The sequence below is a fragment of the Hibiscus syriacus genome, unplaced genomic scaffold, assembly GCF_006381635.1.
Source record: "Hibiscus syriacus cultivar Baekdansim isolate YM2019G1 unplaced genomic scaffold, ASM638163v2 tig00110940_pilon, whole genome shotgun sequence".
In the NCBI taxonomy this organism is placed as follows: Eukaryota; Viridiplantae; Streptophyta; class Magnoliopsida; order Malvales; family Malvaceae; genus Hibiscus; species Hibiscus syriacus.
Genome location: NW_024062923.1, coordinates 1,134,446 through 1,156,660, shown reverse-complemented (window position 1 = coordinate 1,156,660; position 22,215 = coordinate 1,134,446). Strand labels below are relative to the sequence as shown.

Below are 22,215 nucleotides of genomic sequence, written 5' to 3'. Positions count from 1 at the left end.
CGAAGATTGAGAAAGAATGACAATATCCCGGTGCCAGACTGTGATGACACCCGGACCATGGAAGAACATCTCAGGCATGTCCCTTCTGAACTCGAGATAGCCAAGACCGAGTTTGAAGCCGTGAATAATGAGCTGAAGCAAAGAATAAAGGAACTTGAAGCTGAACGTTATCAGTGGAAGCTTGATGCTGACTCTCAGAAAGATCGGGCAGAAAAACTAGAAAAAGAACAAAAAAGAGTCCGTTTTGAGCTCGAAGACTTGAGAAAGGGGTATCAAGATAAGGTCAAGGATAACTCCAAGTTGAAGGTAACCACTGAATACTGGAAAGACGAAGCTCATAGCCTGAAAAGGAAGTTTGAGGGGCCTGATGAGAAAGCTTGGAAAGAACAGATGAAGACTGCCCAAAGACGCTTGGCAGATAGTCAATATCAGAACCAGCGCTTGAGAGTTCGGATAGCTGACTTAGAAAAAAGACATGAGAAAGATGACAAGACAATAGCTGAGTTAGAAGCTATTATAGATGGGTTCAAGAGGCAAGCAAACGAGTTTCAGATAGTGCCTTTCGACGGAGGATTACAATGGCGTTTCGTTGGGAACAAGCACAGCGAAGGGTGAGGGCCCGAGACGCAACCATACGAGATTTCCTGGATCAAGTGCAAAAAGCAGCCCGTCATCTTCACGGCCTAGCAAGGGAGGCTGGTGTGGTTCGACAAGGCATCCTACCAGTAACAGAGGAAGGCAGAAGACTTGTCAACCTACTGGAGGCTGTTCGGGGTCTAGAGGATTTAGTCCGAATGTACCTTTAATATGTTTTTATGTCTCTTAAAAGATAAGACATTTTTGTCTGAACAAGGGTTATTTATAATAATGAACACTTTTCTGGATCAATGCCTCCAATTGCATACATCATACATTGCATTTTATATTTCATGTTTGGTTATTTTATATTTTCCATGTTTTTACATTCGTATTAACTAACAGAACATGTCTCAGACACCGAGCTTACCACCGCAAGCATCAGATACACATCACCCGCACAATACTCGAGCAAAAAGAGACAAATGGAAGCCAGAATAGAGAAGATCGAAGAACACATGGCAAGACTTCAAAAAGAGCTAGAAGATAAGATGGCTCAGAACAGTGAAAGTACTCTTGAGTCCATCAAGAAAAATCAGGAGTCCTTGGTCGACCAAATCGTAGCCAAGTTGTCGGGTCTACAACAAGCTAGTGCATCAGGGGGCAATTCTTCCGAGGGGGTGGCCATACCACCAACCCCGCAAGTGGTTCTCTCACCCGGAATATTACCCGGGGACGCATCTGCTACTAAAGGGAAAGCAGCACTACCCGGGGACTCATTCGTTACCAAAGCGAAAGTTGCACCTGCTGTGAAGATACAAACTTCTACAATCATCCCTGATGATCATCTGGATGATTATCACGTCCCAGACTTTGACGAGGAAGATAAAGCTAAAAAGATGGAAGAGAAGATAAAAATATTAGAAGATCAAATAAAGATGGTCCAGGGAGACCATGATTATTATGGAGTGGACGCAATGGAGCTGAGCCTAGTTCCAGACTTGGTGCTTCCACCAAAGTTTAAAGTTCCTGAGTTTGAGAAGTTTGATGGGAACAGTTGCCCTTCAGCCCATATTACTATGTTCTGTCGAAAGATGACAGGATATGGCGGGAATGACCAAACTCCTGATCCATTGTTTTCAAGAGAGCCTGTCCGGTTCAGCTATTCGGTGGTACAACCAGCTTAGCCGAACTCATATCAAGACGTGGAAAGACTTAGCCAAGTCTTTCCTGGAGCAGTATAAGCATATTAACGATATGAGACCAGACCGGGTCATGTTACAAAGCCTGGAGAAGAAACACAATGAGAGTTTCCGACAATACGCACAGAGATGGAGGGATTTATCTGTGCAAGTTCATCCACCTTTGGATGAAAAGGAAACTAGAAAGCTGTTTGTACAGACCCTGAAGGCACCTTACTTCGGGCATTTGGTAGCAATCACGTCGGGGAGTTTTTCAGATTTAGTCATGGCCGGCGAAATGATCGAGTTGGCCATTAAACAAGGAAAGATTGAGGGAGGAGACTCCAGTAAAAGGCCTCCCACGAAAAACAAGGAGCGAGAGATCAACAATGTGAACACCTACAACGTCAACAAGGGGGTTACAATCTCAAGCTCAAATTCCACAGCAGCTGTACCATCCGGTACTTCTAGACAGAACCAGAGAGAACCGAGAAGAGAAAGGGAAAGGGAGCAGTTTGACCCCATTCCCATGACGTATAAAGAATTATACCAACAGCTCTTCGACACTCATGCAGTGTCGCCTTATCCTATGAATCCAATAAATCCCCCTTACCCGAAATGGTATGACGAGAGCGCTCACTGCGAATACCATGGCGGTGTGCAGGGGCATTCGATTGAAAGTTGTCTTGCATTCAAGAGACTTGTGCAAAGAATGAGAAACAAGAATTGGATCACTTTCAACTCCGGAGCACCAAACGTCGCTCAGAATCCCTTGCCCAATCATCAGGAGACAGGAATCAATGCCATTACTACTGAAAGGGGAAGGAGAATTAAATCAAGTGTTTCAGAGATCAAGTCTCCTTTGGCTTGGGTGTGGAGCCAAATGGTGAAGGCAGGGCTTCTTGCACAATACCCAGATACGACAGAAAATGAAGATGGTAACCATTGTTGTTACCACAACAAAGAAGGGCATAAAGTGCAAGATTGCCCAGAGTTCAAATTGTTAGTCCAGCTCATGATGGATCGAAAGGAGTTGGAATTTTACGAAGAAATTCAAGATTCTTGGGAAGCAGATGTTTGTGCCACCGGAGAATCATCAGATAGAAAATTTGGTAGGGGTAGTCCTTTGATAATTACCCCTAAGGCAAGTATGACAGTGACAACACCAGCCAAGGTGGTAATCTCCGCACCGCGGCCTTTTCAATATAAGGACAATCGGCAAGTGCCATGGAAGTACGAATGTCGGGTGAGTACTTCCGGAGGAGGTAATAGTAAAGTGGGGCAAAGACCACTGGAGCCATTCAAAGAAGATATGCTAGTCGTCAATGAACCTATAAAGGAGGAAGAAGCTAAAGAGTTCCTCAAGATCTTGAAGCACAGCGAATACAACATTGTAGAACAGCTCCACAACTCACCTACACGTACTTCAATGCTAGCACTATTTTTAAGCTCGGAAGCACACCGAGAAGCGTTGTTAAATGTCCTTAATCAAACGTTCGTGCCACAAGACATACCAGTCAGCAAGATGGATCGACTGGTGAACAATATTCAAGCTGATAATCTCATCTCGTTTTCAGATGATGAGATTCCATCCGGAGGAAGAGGCCGAACAAAGGCGTTACATATTACTACCTACTGTAAGGGGCACGCTTTACCAAGTGTCTTAATCGATAATGGTTCAGCCCTGAACGTGATGCCTTCGATTACATTGAAGAGGCTACCAATAGATACCTCTCATATGAGAGCTTGTCAGAATGTGGTCCGAGCATTTGATGGGACCAAAAGAGAGGTAATCGGAAAGATTGAGGTACCATTGACCATCGGACCAGCCACCTATGATGTTGAGTTCCTTGTGATGGATATCATGCCGTCCTATAGCTGTCTTTTGGGAAGGCCGTGGATTCATCAAGCAGGTGCAGTACCATCCACGTTACACCAGAAAGTTAAATTTGTCATTGACGGGGCCTTGGTAATCATCAACGCTGAGGAAGATATCGTGGCAAGCGTGACCACAGAGGCTCCATACATCGAAGTAGATGAGGAAGCGGTAGAATGTTCGTTCCGCTCCTTGGAATTTGTGAATGCCACATTCGTGGCAGAAGGAAAAAGAATCCCGAGACCTCGACTCTCCAAATGCACAAGGATGGAGATCAAGCAAACCCTAGGCCGAGGCGCAAGAACCGGGAGAGGTTTTGGGAAATATTTGCAAGGAATGATCAACCCTGTCCGTCCTATCCCAAAGTTAGACCAATTTGGGCTCGGTTTTCAGCCCAGTTATCATGAAAAGAGAAAGGAGATCCAAAAGAACCGGGAGAGAAGATTAGCCAGATTGACTGGGAACGAATTTCAAAGGAAGCCATGACATTCCCGCCGCTTTTCAGAACATTCAAGTCAGGTGGTTATGTGTTTGAGACCACCACATCCGAGTTAGAAACGGCTCTGGAAGATCTGAACGTTAATGCCGTGACCACAGAAGATGTTGACAACGGAGATAGATCCGGGATATGCCTTCTGCCACATGGGTTCGTGCCTAGCAGTTGGTCGGTGGAAGAATTACCTGTGGTTTACAAGAATCTTTCAGAGTAATATTCGAACTATCCCTATTTGCCTATACCGGGGCAATAGGTGATCTTTTGTAAGGGTGAATAAATATTTTGTTTAAGTTTAATAAAAGATGCATTTTTCTTTTCCATGGCAAACAAACTTTTCTTTTATTTTTGAATTCATTCTCTATCTCCTTCATTCCAGTACTTTATTTCCAGTTACTCTCAAAGTTAGTTCTTGACCGTTCCGTGTGGGATATTATCCTCTCACACATGCATATTTTCTTCCTTTCAGGTTCTCAGATAACGATAATGGGGGTACTAATGATCCTGATCCTGAGGTGGATTTTGAATCAACCATTTGTCTTGGGGAATTTGAAGAATGCGATAATGAAGAAGAGTACAACTTACCTACCGAATTGTTGAGAATGATAGAAAAAGAAGAAAAGCAAATACTGCCGCATGAGGAGGCGATCGAAATCTTAAATTTGGGCACTGAGGAATATCGAAAGGAGGTTAAAATCGGCACAACTCTTTCGACTGAAGCAAGAAAAAACCTGATAGCCTTACTTCAGGAGTACGAAGATGTGTTTGCTTGGTCGTATCAAGACATGCCAGGACTAGACACAGATATGGTAGTTCACAAACTGCCAATCAAACCAGAATTCAAACCTGTGCAGCAAAAACTGAGAAGAATGCGACCAGAAATGCTCCTTAAGATCAAGGAGGAAGTCAGGAAGCAATTTGATGCCAGTTTTCTCGAAGTGGCCAAATACCCTGAGTGGGTAGCCAACATAGTGCCTGTGCCGAAAAAGGACGGGAAAGTACGCATGTGTGTCGATTACCGGGACCTTAATAAGGCCAGTCCCAAGGACAACTTTCCTCTGCCACACATAGACACTTTGGTGGACAATACGGCCGGGAACGCCTACTTTTCATTCATGGATGGATTTTCGGGGTACAATCAGATCAAGATGCATCCCGAAGACATGGAAAAGACCACTTTCGTCACAATGTGGGGAACTTTCTGTTACAAAGTGATGCCTTTCGGATTAAAGAATGCTGGGGCAACATATCAGAGAGCTATGGTGACCCTGTTCCACGACATGATGCACAAAGAAATCGAGGTTTATGTCGACGACATGATTGTCAAGGCACAGACCGAGAGTGAACATGTCAAGAATCTGAGGAAGCTCTTCCAGAGATTGAGAAAGTTCCAACTGAGACTAAACCCTAGCAAGTGTACCTTCGGGGTAACATCTGGAAAACTACTAGGCTTTATAGTCAGCAGGAGAGGCATACAGGTCGATCCAGATAAGGTTAAGGCTATCCAAAATCTACCTCCACCACGAACCCAAAAAGAAGTCCGAGGTTTTCTGGGCAGACTAAACTACATAGCTCGATTCATCTCTCAGTTAACCGACAAATGTGACCCCATCTTTCGTCTTCTTCGGAAAAATAGCCCTGGGGCATGGGATGAAAACTGTCAGATTGCATTCGAGAAGGTGAAAGAGTACTTATCTCACACTCCTGTCCTGATGTCCCCTCCCAGGAAAATTTTTGTATCTCTCTATATTTGAGAACTCCATGGGGTGTGTTCTGGGTCAACACGACGAGTCTGGGAAGAAGGAAAGAGCCATCTACTACTTAAGCAAGAAGTTCACCGATTGCGAGGTCCGATATCCTCCTATTGAGAAGGTTTGTTGTGCCCTGGTCTGGGCTACAAAAAGACTTCGACAATACATGTTGTATCACACCACTTGGCTGATTTCCAAGTTAGACCCACTAAAATACATGATGGGTGTACCTGCTCTATCCGGAAGGTTAGCCCGATGGCAGATGCTTTTGTCTGAATTTGACATCGAATACGTGAGCCAAAAAGCGGTAAAAGGCAGCGCCATATCCGATTTTTTGGCAAGCAGAACTGATGAGAGCTATGAGCCGCTGGATTTTGATTTCCCAGACGAGGACTTAATGGCCATATCGTTAGAGGAAGCAAGCATTTCAACGGACGGTTCCTGGAGAATGCACTTCGATGGGGCATCAAATGCACTAGGACATGGCATCGGAGCAATTCTAGTCTCCCCAGAAGGGAGTCACTACCATTTACCAGCAGACTGAACTTTGATTGTACCAATAACATGGCAGAATATGAAGCCTGTGTCTTGGGAATTCGGGCTGCACTGGGGCAAAATATAAAGACTTTACGGGTGTATGGAGACTCAGCCTTAGTAGTCTATCAGCTCCGAGGAGAGTGGGAAACCAAGGATATAAAGCTGTTAGAGTACCGAAAACTAGTATTGGATCTGCTCGAAGAGTTCGACGAAGTCACCTTCCACTACGTGCCTAGAGAAGAAAATCAAATGGCTGACGCTCTAGCTACCTTGGCAGCCACATTCAAGGCTGGCAGGGAGTCTGAAATGATGCCAATTAACATGCAGTCGTATGAGTACCCAGCTCATTGTTACCAAATTGAAGAAGTGAAAGACACTAAGCCTTGGTACTACGACATTCTGCAGTATATCAAGCATCGGAGTTATCCAGAAAAAGCCACTGAAACCGATAAGAGAACCCTTAGAAGGTTGGCAGCTGGATATGTCCTTGACAGAGAGGTTTTATACAAGAAAAGCCATAACCAAGTTCTGTTAAGGTGCGTCGATACTGAAGAGGCAAAAATGATAGTGGAAGAAGTACATGATGGGGTTTGTGGAGCACATGCAAATGGACATATGATGTCAAGACAAATAATGAGATGCGGATATTTTTGGTCCACACTGGAAAGTGATTGCATCAACTATGCTAGGAGATGTCATAAATGTCAGATTTATGGAGACAAGATAAATGTTCCACCCCATCCACTTCATGTAATGACGTCACCATGGCCTTTTTCCGTGTGGGCATGGACGTTATCGGGCAAATCCATCCGAAGGCTTCGAATGGTCACCGTTTCATTCTCGTAGCAATTGATTATTTCACGAAATGGGTAGAGGCCGCGTCATACGCCAGTGTCACTCAATCCACTATTTGCAAGTTTCTGAAGAAAGAAATTATATGTCGGTATGGTCTACCTGAAAGGATTATCACCGATAACGCAACAAACTTGAACAACAAGATGATGAGTGCTGCTTGCGAACAGTTCAACATAAAACATCACAATTCCACTGCTTACAGACCAAAGATGAACGGAGCAGTAGAAGCAGCAAATAAAAATATTAAGAAGATAGTGGAGAAAACAACTGAAACTTACAAAGACTGGCATGAGAAGTTGCCTTTTGCTTTGTTCGCTTATCGAACCTCGGTACGAACTTCGACTGGGCAACTCCATTTTCACTAGCCTATGGAATGGAAGCAGTGCTACCCATTGAAGTCGAGATTCCGTCTCTCAGGGTCTTGTCAGAAGTCAAACTGGATGATGCAGAATGGGCACAATCCAGATATGATCAGCTTAATCTGATAGATGAAAAGAGACTGAAAGCCATTCATCATGGTCAAATCTATCAGAAACGAATGATCCGAGCACATGACAAAAAGGTGCGCCCGAGAATGTTCCGCGAAGGGGATCTAGTGCTAAAAAGAATTTGGCCAGTCCATAAAGATGTCCGAGGAAAATGGACGCCAAATTGGGAAGGACCTTATGTCGTGAAAAAGGCTTTCTCCGGAGGAGCCCTCGTCCTGGCTGAAATGGACGGACCTGAACTGCCACATCCCATCAACTCGGACGCAGTCAAGAAATACTTCGCTTAGGATGAAAACCCGAGAGGGCGTCCTAAGTTGAAAAAAAAAAAAAAAAAAAAACGTTTAGGGTGAAAACCCGGAAGGGCGCCCTAAAATTAAAAAAAAAAAAAAAAAAAAAGAGAAAAGAAAATAAGGTGGGTTCAAGATGAAAACCCGCAAAGGGCGTCTTGCAACTAAGGATGGGTCCAAGTTGAAAACCCGGAAAGGGCGATTTGGATATCAACAGTGGAAACATCCCGGCACATGAATCTTCTACGAACTCAACAAATCGGAGAAATGTTGCACCCTCCCAAACATTGTCGCATTTTCAAAGATCCTTTGGCAAAGGCTGCACTCAAAGTCACCAAACGGCTTTTCAACTCAGATGTGCCCACGTTATCGAGATCTAAGACATTCATTTACACGTCATTGTGTATTCGTTTTCTAGAATGTTTGCCATGTATTATTTGTTCTTCTCCGCCTTTATGAATAAAGACCATCTTTCCTCCAATACCTTTTTGAGCATCTTGAATTAGATTTAAACCTAATGGTTTATTTATTTTTATGAAAGATAATCGCATATTGCTGTACAAAGATTCATTGAAAAGTACAGGTACCCAGAAGCCGATCAAGGCTCATGCACATGCTTGAGATGGTTGAGGAGCATCTTCAAAAAAAAAAAAAAAAAAAAAAATCATCAAACGTTTGAAGAATTTAAGATCAGAGATCGGAACTTCAAGCTCAAGAGTCAACAACGACAGGCCACCGGAGATCGAGATTACTCTCCAGAGCTCAGAATAACATATGTTGCATATGCATTTTAGGCATACCTAAGAGCATGACATCCATAACATCACATATATGCATATCTTTGCAGGTTTTACCCAGAGCCAATTTCAACTTCACAACGAAGGATATTGGACTCCAGACAACGCAAGTTCAACTTCACGACGAAGGGACCGCTGGTTGTCAACAAATATTTCTCAATGTCAGAGCCAATTTCAACTTCACAACGAAGGATATTGGACTCCAGACAACGTAAGTTCAACTTCACGACGAAGGGACCGCTGGTTGTCAACAAACATTTCTCAAATACAGAGCCAATTTCAACTTCACAACGAAGGATATTGGACTCCAGACAACGCAAGTTCAACTTCACGACGAAGGGACCGCTGGTTGTCAACAAACATTTCTCAAATTCATAGCCAATTTCAACCTCACAACGAAGGATATTGGACTCCAGACAACGCAAGTTCAACTTCACGACGAAGGGACCGCTGGTTGTCAACAAACAACTTCTCAATGTCAGAGCCAATTTCAACTTCACAACGAAGGATATTGGACTCCAGACAACGTAAGTTCAACTTCACGACGAAGGGACCGCTGGTTGTCAACAAACATTTCTCAAATACAGAGCCAATTTCAACTTCACAACGAAGGATATTGGACTCCAGACAACGTAAGTTCAACTTCACGACGAAGGGACCGCTGGTTGTCAACAAACACTTCTCAATTTCAGAGCCAATTTCAACTTCACAACGAAGGATATTGGACTCCAGACAACGCAAGTTCAACTTCACGACGAAGGGACCGCTGGTTGTCAACAAACATTTCTCAAATTCATAGCCAATTTCAACTTCACAACGAAGGATATTGGACTCCAGACAACGCAAGTTCAACTTCACGACGAAGGGACCGCTGGTTGTCAACAAACAACTTCTCAATTTCAGAGCCAATTTCAACTTCACATCGAAGGATATTGGACTCAAGACAACGCAAGTTCAACTTCACGGCGAAGGGACCGCTGGTTGTCAACAAACAACTTCTCAATTTCAGAGCCAATTTCAACGTCACAACGAAGGATATTGGACTCCAGACAACACAAGTTCAACTTCACGACGAAGGGACCGCTGGTTGTCAACAAACATTTCCCAATTTCAGCTCCACAACGGAGTATCTTTGGCTAGAAGACGATCCATGAGCTACCTCCAGAACTCTGAGTTCGATTTCAGCTTCACGAGTTTGATTTCAATTTCACGACGAAGGATTCAGGCTCAGAATCTTCCAGTTTTTAACTCAACCTCATGACGAGGGAGTCATCTCGTGTTTTTTTAAAAAAAAACAGTCTCAACATCGAATTTCAACTCTACGACAGAGGATATTCGATATGGACGAAATTTATGTCTTTTAATCTTTGCTCTATCTTCGTTACACGACAATGAGCAAAGAGGGGCAGCTGAATACACTAATTTCGTCCTTATATTATACAATATATATATTTATATTATAAATTATATTTACATTTTTTTTTCTTTTTCTTCTCAGGGCCCAACAGTGGACCAAACCCAAAGTTTTCCAGAAACCCTAGCAGTTTCCCTCCTTAGCGCCGCATACCCAGGGACTCCCCATGCTCCACGCCTCGCCAGCTGCTCAACACACCCGGTTCTCTCGGTCACAAGCAACGGTCGTGGGTTCCAAGCAACTAACAAGCATTCAAACAATGAGTTTCAGTTTGTTTAGGACTCTATGACTAAAAATAGGATGTAAATAAACTATAAATGGATGTAATCAGAACCCATCAAGGGACACTTTTTTTTTTCACAAAAGGTTAGACCGAGAATACAAAAACAAAAATTACACAAAAACTACGAGCAATATTGGGTTGATATCGAAACATTTTTTTTCAAGATTCTCGAAAGCAACAGAAGGTAAAGTCCATACCGTGTACGTTTTGAGGCTTGCATGCTTGTTGTTTCGTTGTTCTTTATTCAAAAAATACCAAAGAAAACTGTTTTGGCCGATGAACTTTTAGGGGAAGGATCGAGATTTTGATCTCAGATCTACCCTCCCCCGAGGCCTATTTCAAAAAAAGGATTTGAGATTTGAGTCGAGGGAGAGAAAGGCTTTCAGAAAAACCAATTTTTTTTTGGGTTTGCCGCCGATGATCGGTGGCCGGCGCCGACCAACGGCGGCCGGCGAGGCGGCGTGTGGCCCTTTCTGGGATTTTACGGCGGCGTGTTCTTCATTTCTGAAGAACACGCATGAACAGATGAAGGAAACGAGAGAAAGAGAGAAAGCTCTCGGGCGAAGAGGAGAGAAATGAAATCTCAAAAAAATATTTGAGTCATATAGTTAGCCCAGCGGACCAAACCGGCCCGACCCGTGCTTATATCAGATCCGCGTGTTTTGCTAAAAGGGGCAAACTGCGTTTTGGCTCCCTCTGTTTTGAAAAACATTCAATTTGGTCCCCAAATCGGTTGGGTAAACTTCATTTTGGCTCCCTCTGTTTTGAAAAACATTTAATTTGGTCCCCAAATCGGTTTAATTTCCCTGGTTATATTCTAATTCTGCCATCTAACCTTATTTTGTTTCATTTTACCCCTTTATACTTATATATATTTTAGTATATCTCGTATTTGCTCTTTTATACATTGATATTTGGATTTTTTATTTATTTACACTATATTATATTATATTCCTATTAGTTTATATATATATATTACATATTCTTCTTTTATTACATGCTATTTATTATATATATATTACTCATATTTGCCTTTTTTATATATATTATTTTCTTTGTTTTTATATTTGTTGTTCATGTATATTTTCATTTACCTATCTATTTATATTTTTATATTTTTTTCTTTATTTGAATTTTCGTATTTTTCCTTGTAAATTTTATTCATATTTCATTCTTAATTCTTGTGTACATTATACTTTCTTTATTTCGTTTGTTCGCCTTATTTTTTTCTAATTTTATTTTTTATTATCTAACCATTTTTTCAATTTTTTAAGGATGTTTTCAAAACAATCAGAAGTAAGTAATTCAGGGTCAAATTTTACCTTTTTAATTTAACATTGCAATTTTATTAAATCATGACAACTGGAAATTACGTAGTACCGAAAGGGCGGTTCAAGGGTGCTAATCCTTCCTTGACCGTAACCGACTCCCGAACTCGACACATCTTTGGTAAGACGCAGATCAGGTAAGAAATAAGGTACCCGGTCAACCCATTTATTTTTAAATAAATGATCGGTGGCGACTCCCAATCCACTTTCCTAAGTCAAAGCCCAATTCCGGGGCACAACCGAAAGACGGTTACGACACTAATTTAGGAAGTCAAATCAAATCCATTTTAAGAATGGTTAAAGTTAAATTTTTAGTTTTTTTATATATATATGTAGGGGGGAAAACATTCTAAAATAGAGATAAATTTAAAAAATAAAAATTTCATACTTAAATACATGTAATCTTGCTTGAACAATGAAATGGGAAAAAATATAAGATATAATAGAAATTATTTTTGAACTAGATTTTTGCTACAGCAGTAGGTGGAAGTTGTAAAATTACATGATGATTCCTACTTAAAATCATGGTTTCGTCTATATGTTTAAGTTGTCGTATAATTCTCACAACCTCCAAAAGTTGCTGCATAATTCTGATAACTTTTATCGAGTGATATAACAAAGACACCAGTTCAGAAAATACTTCCTATTATACCTTATATAAGTGTTTTTTCACCCTATTATTCAAGTAATTTTACCCTCAAATACTAGTTTAATTGATACGTCTTGAACCATATTTGATAATGTTTTGATATAACAAATTTAAACAATATTTTTGGACTATTGAATTTGTTTAAAGATTTCAAAAATAATTCAAAATCCATTAAACTAGAATTTGAACACAAAACAATTTTTTGGGTACGTAGTACCGATATTGTTCTTATAGTATCGATATTGTTCACGTGATACCAATACCAAAGTTAAGAGTGGTATCGATACTCTTTTGGTAGTATCGATACTACTAGTTGTTTTTCAAATTGTTCAAATTCCAGAATGTAAAATTGGTACTGATACTCAAGGGATACCGATACTACTTTACACAGTGGTATCGATACTATGAACCCTGGTATCGATATTGGTCGAGCTCAATAATCTTTAATGGCTAGTTTTTTTAAATATTACAAAGGTAGTACCGATACTCATTAAAAGAGTATCGATACTCCCTGTTTTGGGCAGTTTTATTTTTGCAGAAATTTCATCTCCAACGACTAGAAACGGCTACAAGCTCATTCTAACATATAAAAACAAGTTGATGATACTTAAATGTTACAACATCTATCCAAGCAATAAAGATCAAGAAAACAACTCTTTCACTCTTTATTTACCTTTTGCTCTCGTACATAAGTGTTTGAGCTCATTGTAAATCTTTTATTTGTTTTCTTGTGAGCTTAATTATTGTAAACATATACGTTGTGAGGTTTTTCTTGTTTACATCTTTCAATCTTTGTAAAAGGGGAGTGGCTCTAGTTTAGCCATTGACAAACTAAGGGGTTTATAAAGGTTATTCTTGAGCCTAGAAAAAGAAAGAACAAATTAGTGAATTTGTTAGAAAATCATTAGTGTGGAGATAAGGTAGTGAATGTAGACTTCGTTTAGAAATTAAATCATTATAAATCATTGTGCAAATTGTCTATATTTTTTTACTCCGTACTCAAAATTTTCAAAAGTCCAATTCACCATCTCTTGATATTTTTTTAATTGACCAATTTGAGCTTCATAAATCTTAACAATACGAGATTATCAATCTTTGAAAATTATAAATTTGAATAAATCATATTAACATTCGTTCCTAATTTTAACCGATTGGTTTGTTAAGATTTGATGAATTGATATATTAATTTATATTTTAGATCATTAAATGTAACTTTAATTTTTATTTAGATCATATCTATTAAATTAAATTATCCAAATATATATTACTAAAGTAAGTCTTTTATACTAATATCACTAAGTAATTCTAAATTTCTAATGAAAGAAACCATAAATTGAGGTGCACGCAACGGTACAGTATGAAAAAAGGTCGGTACACTCTCAAGCAAGTGAGGATTTGATATTGTACCAACGTTACTCACAATTGAGCAAACAAAATGTAAATTTACCAAAAAAAAAGTTGACGCCAAGTTGAGATTTAATGATATAATTACTTGATTGTTATAATCGATTAATTAAGTAATTTGACTATGATTTTTTTAAATACAATGACCTAATTGTAAACATACTATTAATATAGTGATCTGGAGTGTGTAATTTAACCTTTATATTCCTATTTTATTTGGCTAAAATGTTAAAATAATTAAAAAAGGGTAAACTATTATGTGGTTCATTTTGTATTTGGTCTATCTTATTTTGGTCATCAGATTTGAAAAGTTATATTCTGGTCATTTTGTATTCAATTTGTCTTATTTTGGTCACTGAGATGTTAACTTATGTTAGTTTAACGACGTAACATACTACTAAAAAACGGTTAGATCAAAACAGGAAAATCAGAATGTATTCTGAACAAGAAAATAAAAAAGTTATCAACTTAAACAAAAACAATTTGCCAATTTGGGACGAAAATAGGAAAAAGCATAAGCTAATTCAAAAATAAAATAAACAGTGTGACAAAAATAAGAAAAAGCAAAATCGAACCCTAATAACATAAACAACCCAAAAAATACATTAAAAATAAAAACATATCATACTCTACCGCATTATTCTTTTAATCATTTTGGAAACCTATGGGCGAATAAACCCTTATCACATAAACAAACCTTAAGGGGCGTTTGAATCATAGAAATCTTGTTTACTGGTAGTATTTACGTTTAGATGGGAAAGATTCCATTTGAGGGTATTATCTCATTGTCAACAGTAAATTTATTTACTTTTTTTACTGAGAATGTCATTCCCATATATTAAATAGGTTTTAATTTATTCCCTGGTATTTGGGCTAAAATACCCTTTCTTCTCTTCTTCTCCCGTGACTTCGCTTCTGTCCAATTTCCTTTGCTGAGAATTTTTTCTGGTAAGATTTCTACTCCACTCATTTTCTTTTAATTTCCCAGTACTGTTTTTTGGTTTCATATTTTGTGCTTTTGTTTCTGTTAACAAAAACCTCTTGAATGCACATCGATGTTGTTTTTGATTCTTTTCTTGGTAGTCTAGTTTCAATAACTTCTCTTGAATTCGACCTCCATGCTTTTGATTTGAGCTTACAGTGAGTATTAGTTATGTTGTGAGGATCCAGAAATCACATGAAACTCTTATTTTCTCTGACTTTGCTTCATAATGTTACATTGCTTTATTCATTTTCCTGTCCATAAAGTACACAATTTCGTGCTTTCTCAGCTGAGTTTGTTTTTTTTCGTATGTTGTTTAAGCGTTTCGAACGTTTCAGTGTTAAGCTTAGAATGCGGATTCTTTTTCCTTTTCTGCGCAAATAATCCAAGTAATCAATTGTTGAAGTTACGGGACTGGAAATCTTTTATCTGTCTCCGTTATTAGCAATGGGAAGAGGAAAATTCAAGGCGAAGCCCACCGGTCAACGCCACTTCTCCACCCCTGAACAGATGCGTATGAGTTCTTCCTTTTATTCCATACTTTTCAATTTTAATGCTTCTTTTTATTTCTATACCCGGAAATATTCGATTAAAAGTAAAACATTCAGATCTTTTTATTTGGTTTTAGTGGGACTTGTTGAAGTATGTACACCGTCAGTTTACGATCGACAAAGTTGAAATTGCAAATTTTCTATTTAAATTTTTGGAAATTTTTATCACTTTGATATTTTCTAGTGGTTTATTGAAAATATGTGTCAAAAAACGTTGCTTGAGAGGTTAAGAGCAATTGTTTTGTTTAATTTACTATTATTTGGTTAGAGTAAATTTAGGTTAATTATTGTTAGTAAAGATTGTGGATGATTATCAGACATTGTCTGATTTAGGATTAGGGTTAACTGTTTCTTCTGAAACCAATCGTGCAAACACACTGCCTGAGGAAAACCTTGTTTTCTTTTGTTTTTTGTGTGTTTGCAGTTGCTGGTACATCAACTCGTCCTCGCACTTTTAAGAGGGTATGCACTCTCTCTTTTAGATTCACTGACCCACACTTTTAGTAGTTATTTATGCTATTAAACTATAAGAACTCACTCTTTACTCATTAATGTTGTTAGCAAGAAGCTGAATACAAGGCGGAGGAAGAATCAGATGATGAATCTGAACAGGAGTCTGGAGAAGAATCTGATGACGAAACTGAAGTAAGTTTTATCATAACTGGGCTTCTGTTTGTCAATTGTTTCTGCATATGAATGATTAGGAAATCTGAAAATTTCCTGTTGCAAACCAACAGCAAAAGCGCAAGGGGACTCAAGGTGTGATTGAAATCAACAATCCTAATTTGGTGAAGCCAAAGAACTTGAAAGCTAAGGATGTCGATGTCAGTTTCACGATGTCTCCTTATATATTGTTTCAATGATTGTATGTTACAACTAATGCTTTATATATGTTTTGATTTTATCCAATCTCATTTGTAGGCTGGGAAAACTACTGAACTTTCAAGGCGTGAAAGGTTTGTAAATTTATCCAATTTTTTCTTCCAAATTCTGCTTTTGATGCATTTTAAGTCATGGTTTGTTGTCTGGATCTATTCTTCTGTCTTAAGATATAACTTCTGTATATTCTTTCTTTATGGTTTTTATGTGAATGCTCCATCATATGTATATTCCCTAATTGTTTACAGGGAGGAACTAGAAAAGCAGAGAGCCCATGAACGATACATGAGGCTGCAGGAGCAGGGCAAAACAGAACAAGCAAGGAAAGATTTGGGTAAACTAACAGGATATTCCTTTACCTCTTATCAAACCTCCCTCGTATCACGCCTTACTGATCACATTAATTTAATAGAGTGGGCTAAACACTGACAATGCTAACATCTGATTCCTTACTCATTATGCCAATCGTCAATTTATCTTCCAACATGATCGTCTACTTCCCCTATCAACTCCAGTTTTAAGGCTGATTTAATTTTTTTCTAGTTGGCTAGATTTTGGGGGAGTTGAATTCTATAGATTAGAAACCTAGAATGCTTGAAGACTGAAGAGGCTGTAATTGTTACACATTAAACTGAGAAGACATGTGCCACTGTGGGATGATGAACAAGCTGAGTGCTTTTAAAATCTTAATTTTGCAAAATTGCTTCCTATAACCAAATTTACTTGCAAAATGACCGATATGCCTTATCACTTCTATTAGTGGGAAAACTGAAAAGTTGAATCTAATTGATTCCTGCTTTGCACTGCTATTTTTCCTTGATAAGAACAAAAGAAAGCATTTCTAACTTGGAATGTTGTGGTAATACAGAACGCCTAGCTCTTATTCGTCAACAGAGAGAAGAAGCTGCTAGAAAACGAGAGAAGGAGAAAGCCTGTAAGAATCTGGAGCCATGACTATTAAATGTCGAACTTTTTTTTCTTTTTTGGCACTGATGAACATCCATATTTGAATTTGTTTCAGCGAGGGAGCAGAAGAAGGTTGATGGTCGAAAATGACATTTCTTTTTACATACAGCAAGTGTTTCTTCCAATAGATGATTATATGTGTACTTTCTACAATTTAGCTGGCAATTGATTTATATTCAAAGATTCTTCTTTTTTATATTATTTTTCTTTAAAGGGTGATGGTTATACATCTCATTATACATTTGTTTCTTCCTATTTGGTGCACATTATTTGATAATTTTGTTTGTGTTTTTGAGTTAAAACTCATTTTACGCTCTGCTAATTTTAGCCTCTATTATGAGATTTTTATCAAAGAGTTAAAGGTGGTTTGAGGCCTTCCAGTGTTAGATTATATCCGAAATGGAGTTTGGTCGAGTTAAATCGTTAAAATATCTGAAACAGGCTGAATTTTGTATAAAATTAGTAACCTTAGTTCTAGAGTTCAAGCTACCATTCACATTTGCTTAAGCATGTTCCGAAGCATAATGTCAACCGGTAAATACTTTTGTTGGTGTTCGCTTTCACCATTCAACATCCTCCTCCTTTTATGGCCGTTACATCGTCTTTCCTTTAGGCAAAGCCAATAGGACATCTCCTACATTGAGAGTTTTCTTGTTCACAACATGATAAATCTGGACCAGCACTTGTGTAAACGCATCCTCAACATTCAGACTCTAGTGCAGATGCCCACAACACGATAAATCTGGACCAGCACTTGTGCCGACTCGGTAGCCGCCATGTAATTAGGCACCGTAATGGCATTATTTCCCGTGCCGCTACTTGTACCGAAGCTGCAAGTGTAATAGTAATTGGACCTTAAGCTTGGTGTTTGAGATGAAAATGAGCTCCGATCATCTCGAACACGACGAGGACTAGCGGACCGAACTTGAATAGGCCTGGTTTTGGACGGAGAGAGTGTAATAGGAGAATGGTGGAAAGGTGCATTTTGTTGAGCTCTATGCAAAGGTGAACTAGGCCTTTGGTGATAATGGTTTTAATTTGTTCTTCGATAATGGAGAAGGAATCTTCTATGAATTTTAAACAATTTGCTTGCGTTGCTATTGATTGATCAAAACTCTATCCTACCTAAGGATCTGCGATGGTCCCAGCAACACTAGTTGCTGCCTTTGTTGGTTCCATTATTTGTAAGAGTGCTTCGGTATTTCATTCCCCGGTGAATCTCATCAATCATAATCACCCCACTTTCATGTATATTTTTTAACGTTAAATTATATATTTAGTCATTTAACTAAAGCTAAAATCAAACAAAACAAAATTAATTCCCTTCTTTTAGGAAGTTAAATAAATTTATTTTAACAAACCAAGAATCAAGTGAACAAAAACTCATATCTTCATGTGGGATTAGGATTATGAACTTTCATTACACTGTATTTGTCATCTTGTTCAACCGAATAAATTCATGTGAACACTTTTATGGATTACACAATCATCCAAGAAGATTTTAATGAATTAGCTAGCTATATTTTGTAATGTGGTTCTCGTTATAATAAAATAAAAACTGATAATCATAATTTCTCAAAATAAAGATACATAGTTTGAATTTTAATTTACATTTGTATTCTTACTCAAGTATTATCTCATTTGTTACATAACAAAAACTCATTTTAATATATTTTTACATAAATTATGTAAAATTTAATATTAATTAAAATTAAAATAATACATTATATATTTAAATACTCAAGTAATATATTATCAAGAAATATAATTTTTATATAAATAATTTTTATTTAAATATTTAGAATTTCACTTGTTAAAAAACAAATATAGAACAAGGACAATTTGGTAAAATATACATTCCAGTAATCTTTTATTCCTTCAACCAAACACTGTAATCTTACATTCCTGTCAAATTAACCAAACACAGTAATGTAACATTCCTAGTAATCCTATTCCCTGATAATCTTTTATTCCCACTGGTAATCTTACATTCCGTGAACCAAACGCACCCTAAACTTAAACAATTCAACTAGTTACGTTTTACAACCCATCACTCAAGCCTTTTCGTTATTTCAAAGAGTGCATGAATCCTAGAGAGAGTTTCCCAAGACCTTTCGATTAACCCCAAACAATAATAAAGCCTGTGATTTACCCCTGATTACTTGAGTCTTGTTCCCTCGTTAATCATTTAAGTCGATCTAAACTCATTTAACGTACTTAATTCCTCATATTAATGAGATGTTTAGAGAGTCAAATGATCGATCAACATTTTCTAATCCAGGTGTAATCTACGTGAAAATGAAGTATTATTATTTAAGTATTATTATGGGATAACAATATTTAACGGTCTACTTATCAAAATGTAATAAAATAATGATATAAATGACTGAAACATAACTTTTCAAATCTAGTGATCAAAACTAAATAAAACCGAAACAAAGACGATTAAACTTGTAGTTTGTCCTATAAGTTTTGTCTTCTATGAAAGTATTTGGAAAATTCAGTTTAACGAGCGTGGCCTAAAATTTTCGAAACAAGTCCTGTAAATAATATATAAGACATGTTAATACCATTGGTTGATTCTTAAATAAATCCAAAACAACAAAATCAAGCATATATGGAAACATATCTTTTGTGTGTAATATACAACATGTATCATATAGCATTGTTTTATTCATCATATATGCGTAATATCCCAATCACGTCATTAAATCCACCAATTTTCTCTTTGGAGTGGTGACCCCGATACTAAACTAATTAAATACGATATAAATATAATATTTAAAATTAATTAAAGATAATCATCAATATCACATTACAATTATATAACTCGATTTGATTTTTTTCCCACAGTTAATATAATATTTTGTTTTTTTAAATCTACAGAATAGTAATTAAAATAAAAATAAAAAGCTTTATAGAGCGCAGGCGTTCAACGGCGAGGCACTCTCTATTAAATTGTGCCTTTTTTTCACTTGTATTATATTTATATATTTGCCTATAAAATCTCCTTCAAACGGCGAAAATGAGAGCTTCTAGCTAAAATACATAAACCAAAAAAACAGGGGAAAAACATCTGTCGTTGACTTATTTCGAGCTTTCCATTCTCTTCACCGATGGAAGAAGGAGCAGGTAGGTCCGTCAAGTGTGGGTCATGGATCCGTCGACCCGAAAATGGCAATTTGGTCGTGCTGGGACTGACGATGACCCGACCCAGTTCCTCTTCTTCGGTTGCTGCTATCGAGATTTTCTTTTTTATTTTTCTCCCTTAGCTTGGGTGTTCGAGAAACATTATGCTAATGTTTATTTATTGTTTTTGTTTCAACTTTTGGTTTTGGGAAAGTTGATTTCTGCTTCTAGGAGTTTATATTTTATGTTTAGGTTAGACATGAATTTGAAGAGAGTGATGGTGACCCAATAACCATCGCAGTGCACCCGAGTGGAGATGATTTCATTTGCTCTACCTCTAATGGCGGTTGCAAGTGAGCTCTTTCTTTTTTATTTTATTTTCTTAAAATTATAAAAATTAAATTCAACCCCTTGAAGAAAAGCACATCACATTTAACTAAATAAATCCGAATAGAACGATAAGAATAAGAAAAAGTACAGCAGTGTAACATGCCCTGCTTCCTTCCTACTCCACTCGTCTGAGGCTTGAGATAAGATTAAGCCAAATCTGGTTTGTTCATTGTCCAAGAAATCATGTACCGGTGTTGAGAGCCACCCGGAATTGCTCTGGAACACGGAGCAAGGGTGCTTGAATTGAACCAGGGTTCCCTAGCTTCCCACACGCAGCCATCTGATCATCACCTCTACTAAATCGCATAAAAACAGTGCAACCACCTTTGGCTAAAACATTTCTAAACTCGATCATCTTCTCGTCGCTGCTAAGTCTAAATTGAGACCCAGAATGAGGATTAAAAGAAATAAGATTGATTTTGCAGGGAATACCCTTCACAAGATTGATTAACCTGTTAGCATCCTCAATGCTGTTATTAATTCCCGCAAGCATTACATATTCAAATAGAACTTTGTAGTTATTTTTGAACATTAGTTCCTCCCTAAGGGTCTCAAGAAGAAGGTTCAGTTTATACTTCCGATTGATTGGCATGATCCAATTCCTGACCTCATTAATTTTACTTTCCCCGAGTTTTTTTTATCTGTTGATTGCCATCGCTTGGAGATGCATGAATATTCAATTTTCTTTTGAAATGCTTCGTGGTGTTCATTGGGATGTCATTTTATTGAAGTAATCAGAAGCTTAATCTGCTCAAAAAGAAACCATTTCCAAACTATATGATTACTACCCAAACCAAGCTTGAACTAATAAAACTCAATCTATGTTCATTCGTCTATTTTTGAGCTTGTTCATACTCGCTAAGAAGTTCAAAATTTTGTTCAAACTTGGTTCATTAAACATTATGTGTGTGTGTTCATTCAGTTAAATAAAATGTGCTCGTTTGCAAAAATTAAATGAACATGTTCATGACTAATATATTCATGAACGATAGGCTAACAAATCTGAAAAATTTCAAACAAGCAACAAATAAATGACTTTTAGATCTGATAATTATATTATAAAGCAATAAAGGAAAAAAAAAGAGTAAGTTCTAAATTATATCATAATAGAAGAATAAATGTGTTTTAAATGAGCGCTGAATTATTTATCAAGCTAGTTTCAAATGATTCAAATACAAGTTTTTTCTTAGTATAAACAGAGTGAAGTCGCTTGAGTTCTGTTTCTTTAATAAACGAGTAGCAAAATATTGGTCATATTCGTTTATTTAGCTTGATAAACGAATATAAGTGAACAAAAATTGAACTTTTTTTAACTGTTCACCAAATGCTCTGTTTTGTTATGGTCCTATTTCTTTTAATAGTTTGTTAAGGTCGTGGAGAAATGCGAGGGCTCAAGGTA

General features: G+C 37.7%; 2 protein-coding genes across 3 annotated transcripts; one reads left to right on the top strand and one right to left on the bottom strand.

Moving 5' to 3' along the window:
- Positions 1-14,812: 14,812 nt before the first annotated feature.
- Positions 14,813-17,507, top strand: LOC120147436 (28 kDa heat- and acid-stable phosphoprotein-like). 2 transcript variants are annotated; one of them, XM_039160820.1, is made up of 9 exons: positions 14,813-14,867; positions 15,223-15,415; positions 15,877-15,914; positions 16,014-16,097; positions 16,190-16,276; positions 16,374-16,408; positions 16,580-16,665; positions 17,200-17,265; positions 17,353-17,507. In XM_039160820.1, exons 2-9 carry the CDS (start codon positions 15,349-15,351, stop codon positions 17,385-17,387), a joined length of 498 nt encoding a protein of 165 aa, XP_039016751.1. In that variant the 5' UTR covers positions 14,813-14,867; positions 15,223-15,348; the 3' UTR covers positions 17,388-17,507. The 2 variants fall into 2 exon arrangements, with proteins under 2 accessions (XP_039016751.1, XP_039016752.1); XM_039160821.1 differs by having other exon boundaries at positions 14,818-14,867; positions 15,308-15,415.
- A 3,490-nt stretch (positions 17,508-20,997) lies between these two features.
- LOC120147483 (dual-specificity RNA methyltransferase RlmN-like) lies at positions 20,998-21,408 on the bottom strand. Its single transcript, XM_039160855.1, has one exon. The coding sequence runs from the start codon at positions 21,406-21,408 to the stop codon at positions 20,998-21,000; it is 411 nt and encodes a 136-aa protein (XP_039016786.1).
- Between the last annotated feature and the right edge of the window lie 807 nt (positions 21,409-22,215).

Excerpts from the sequence above, each read along its gene's own strand:
- LOC120147436 (XM_039160820.1), top strand. The coding sequence starts at position 15,349 with ATGGGAAGAGGAAAATTCAAGGCGAAGCCCACCGGTCAACGCCACTTC. Across the intron at positions 16,098-16,189 it reads AATCTGATGACGAAACTGAA|CAAAAGCGCAAGGGGACTCA; the intron begins GTAAGTTTTATC and ends GCAAACCAACAG. Across the intron at positions 16,666-17,199 it reads ACAAGCAAGGAAAGATTTGG|AACGCCTAGCTCTTATTCGT; the intron begins GTAAACTAACAG and ends GTGGTAATACAG.
- LOC120147483 (XM_039160855.1), bottom strand. The coding sequence starts at position 21,408 with ATGCCAATCAATCGGAAGTATAAACTGAACCTTCTTCTTGAGACCCTT.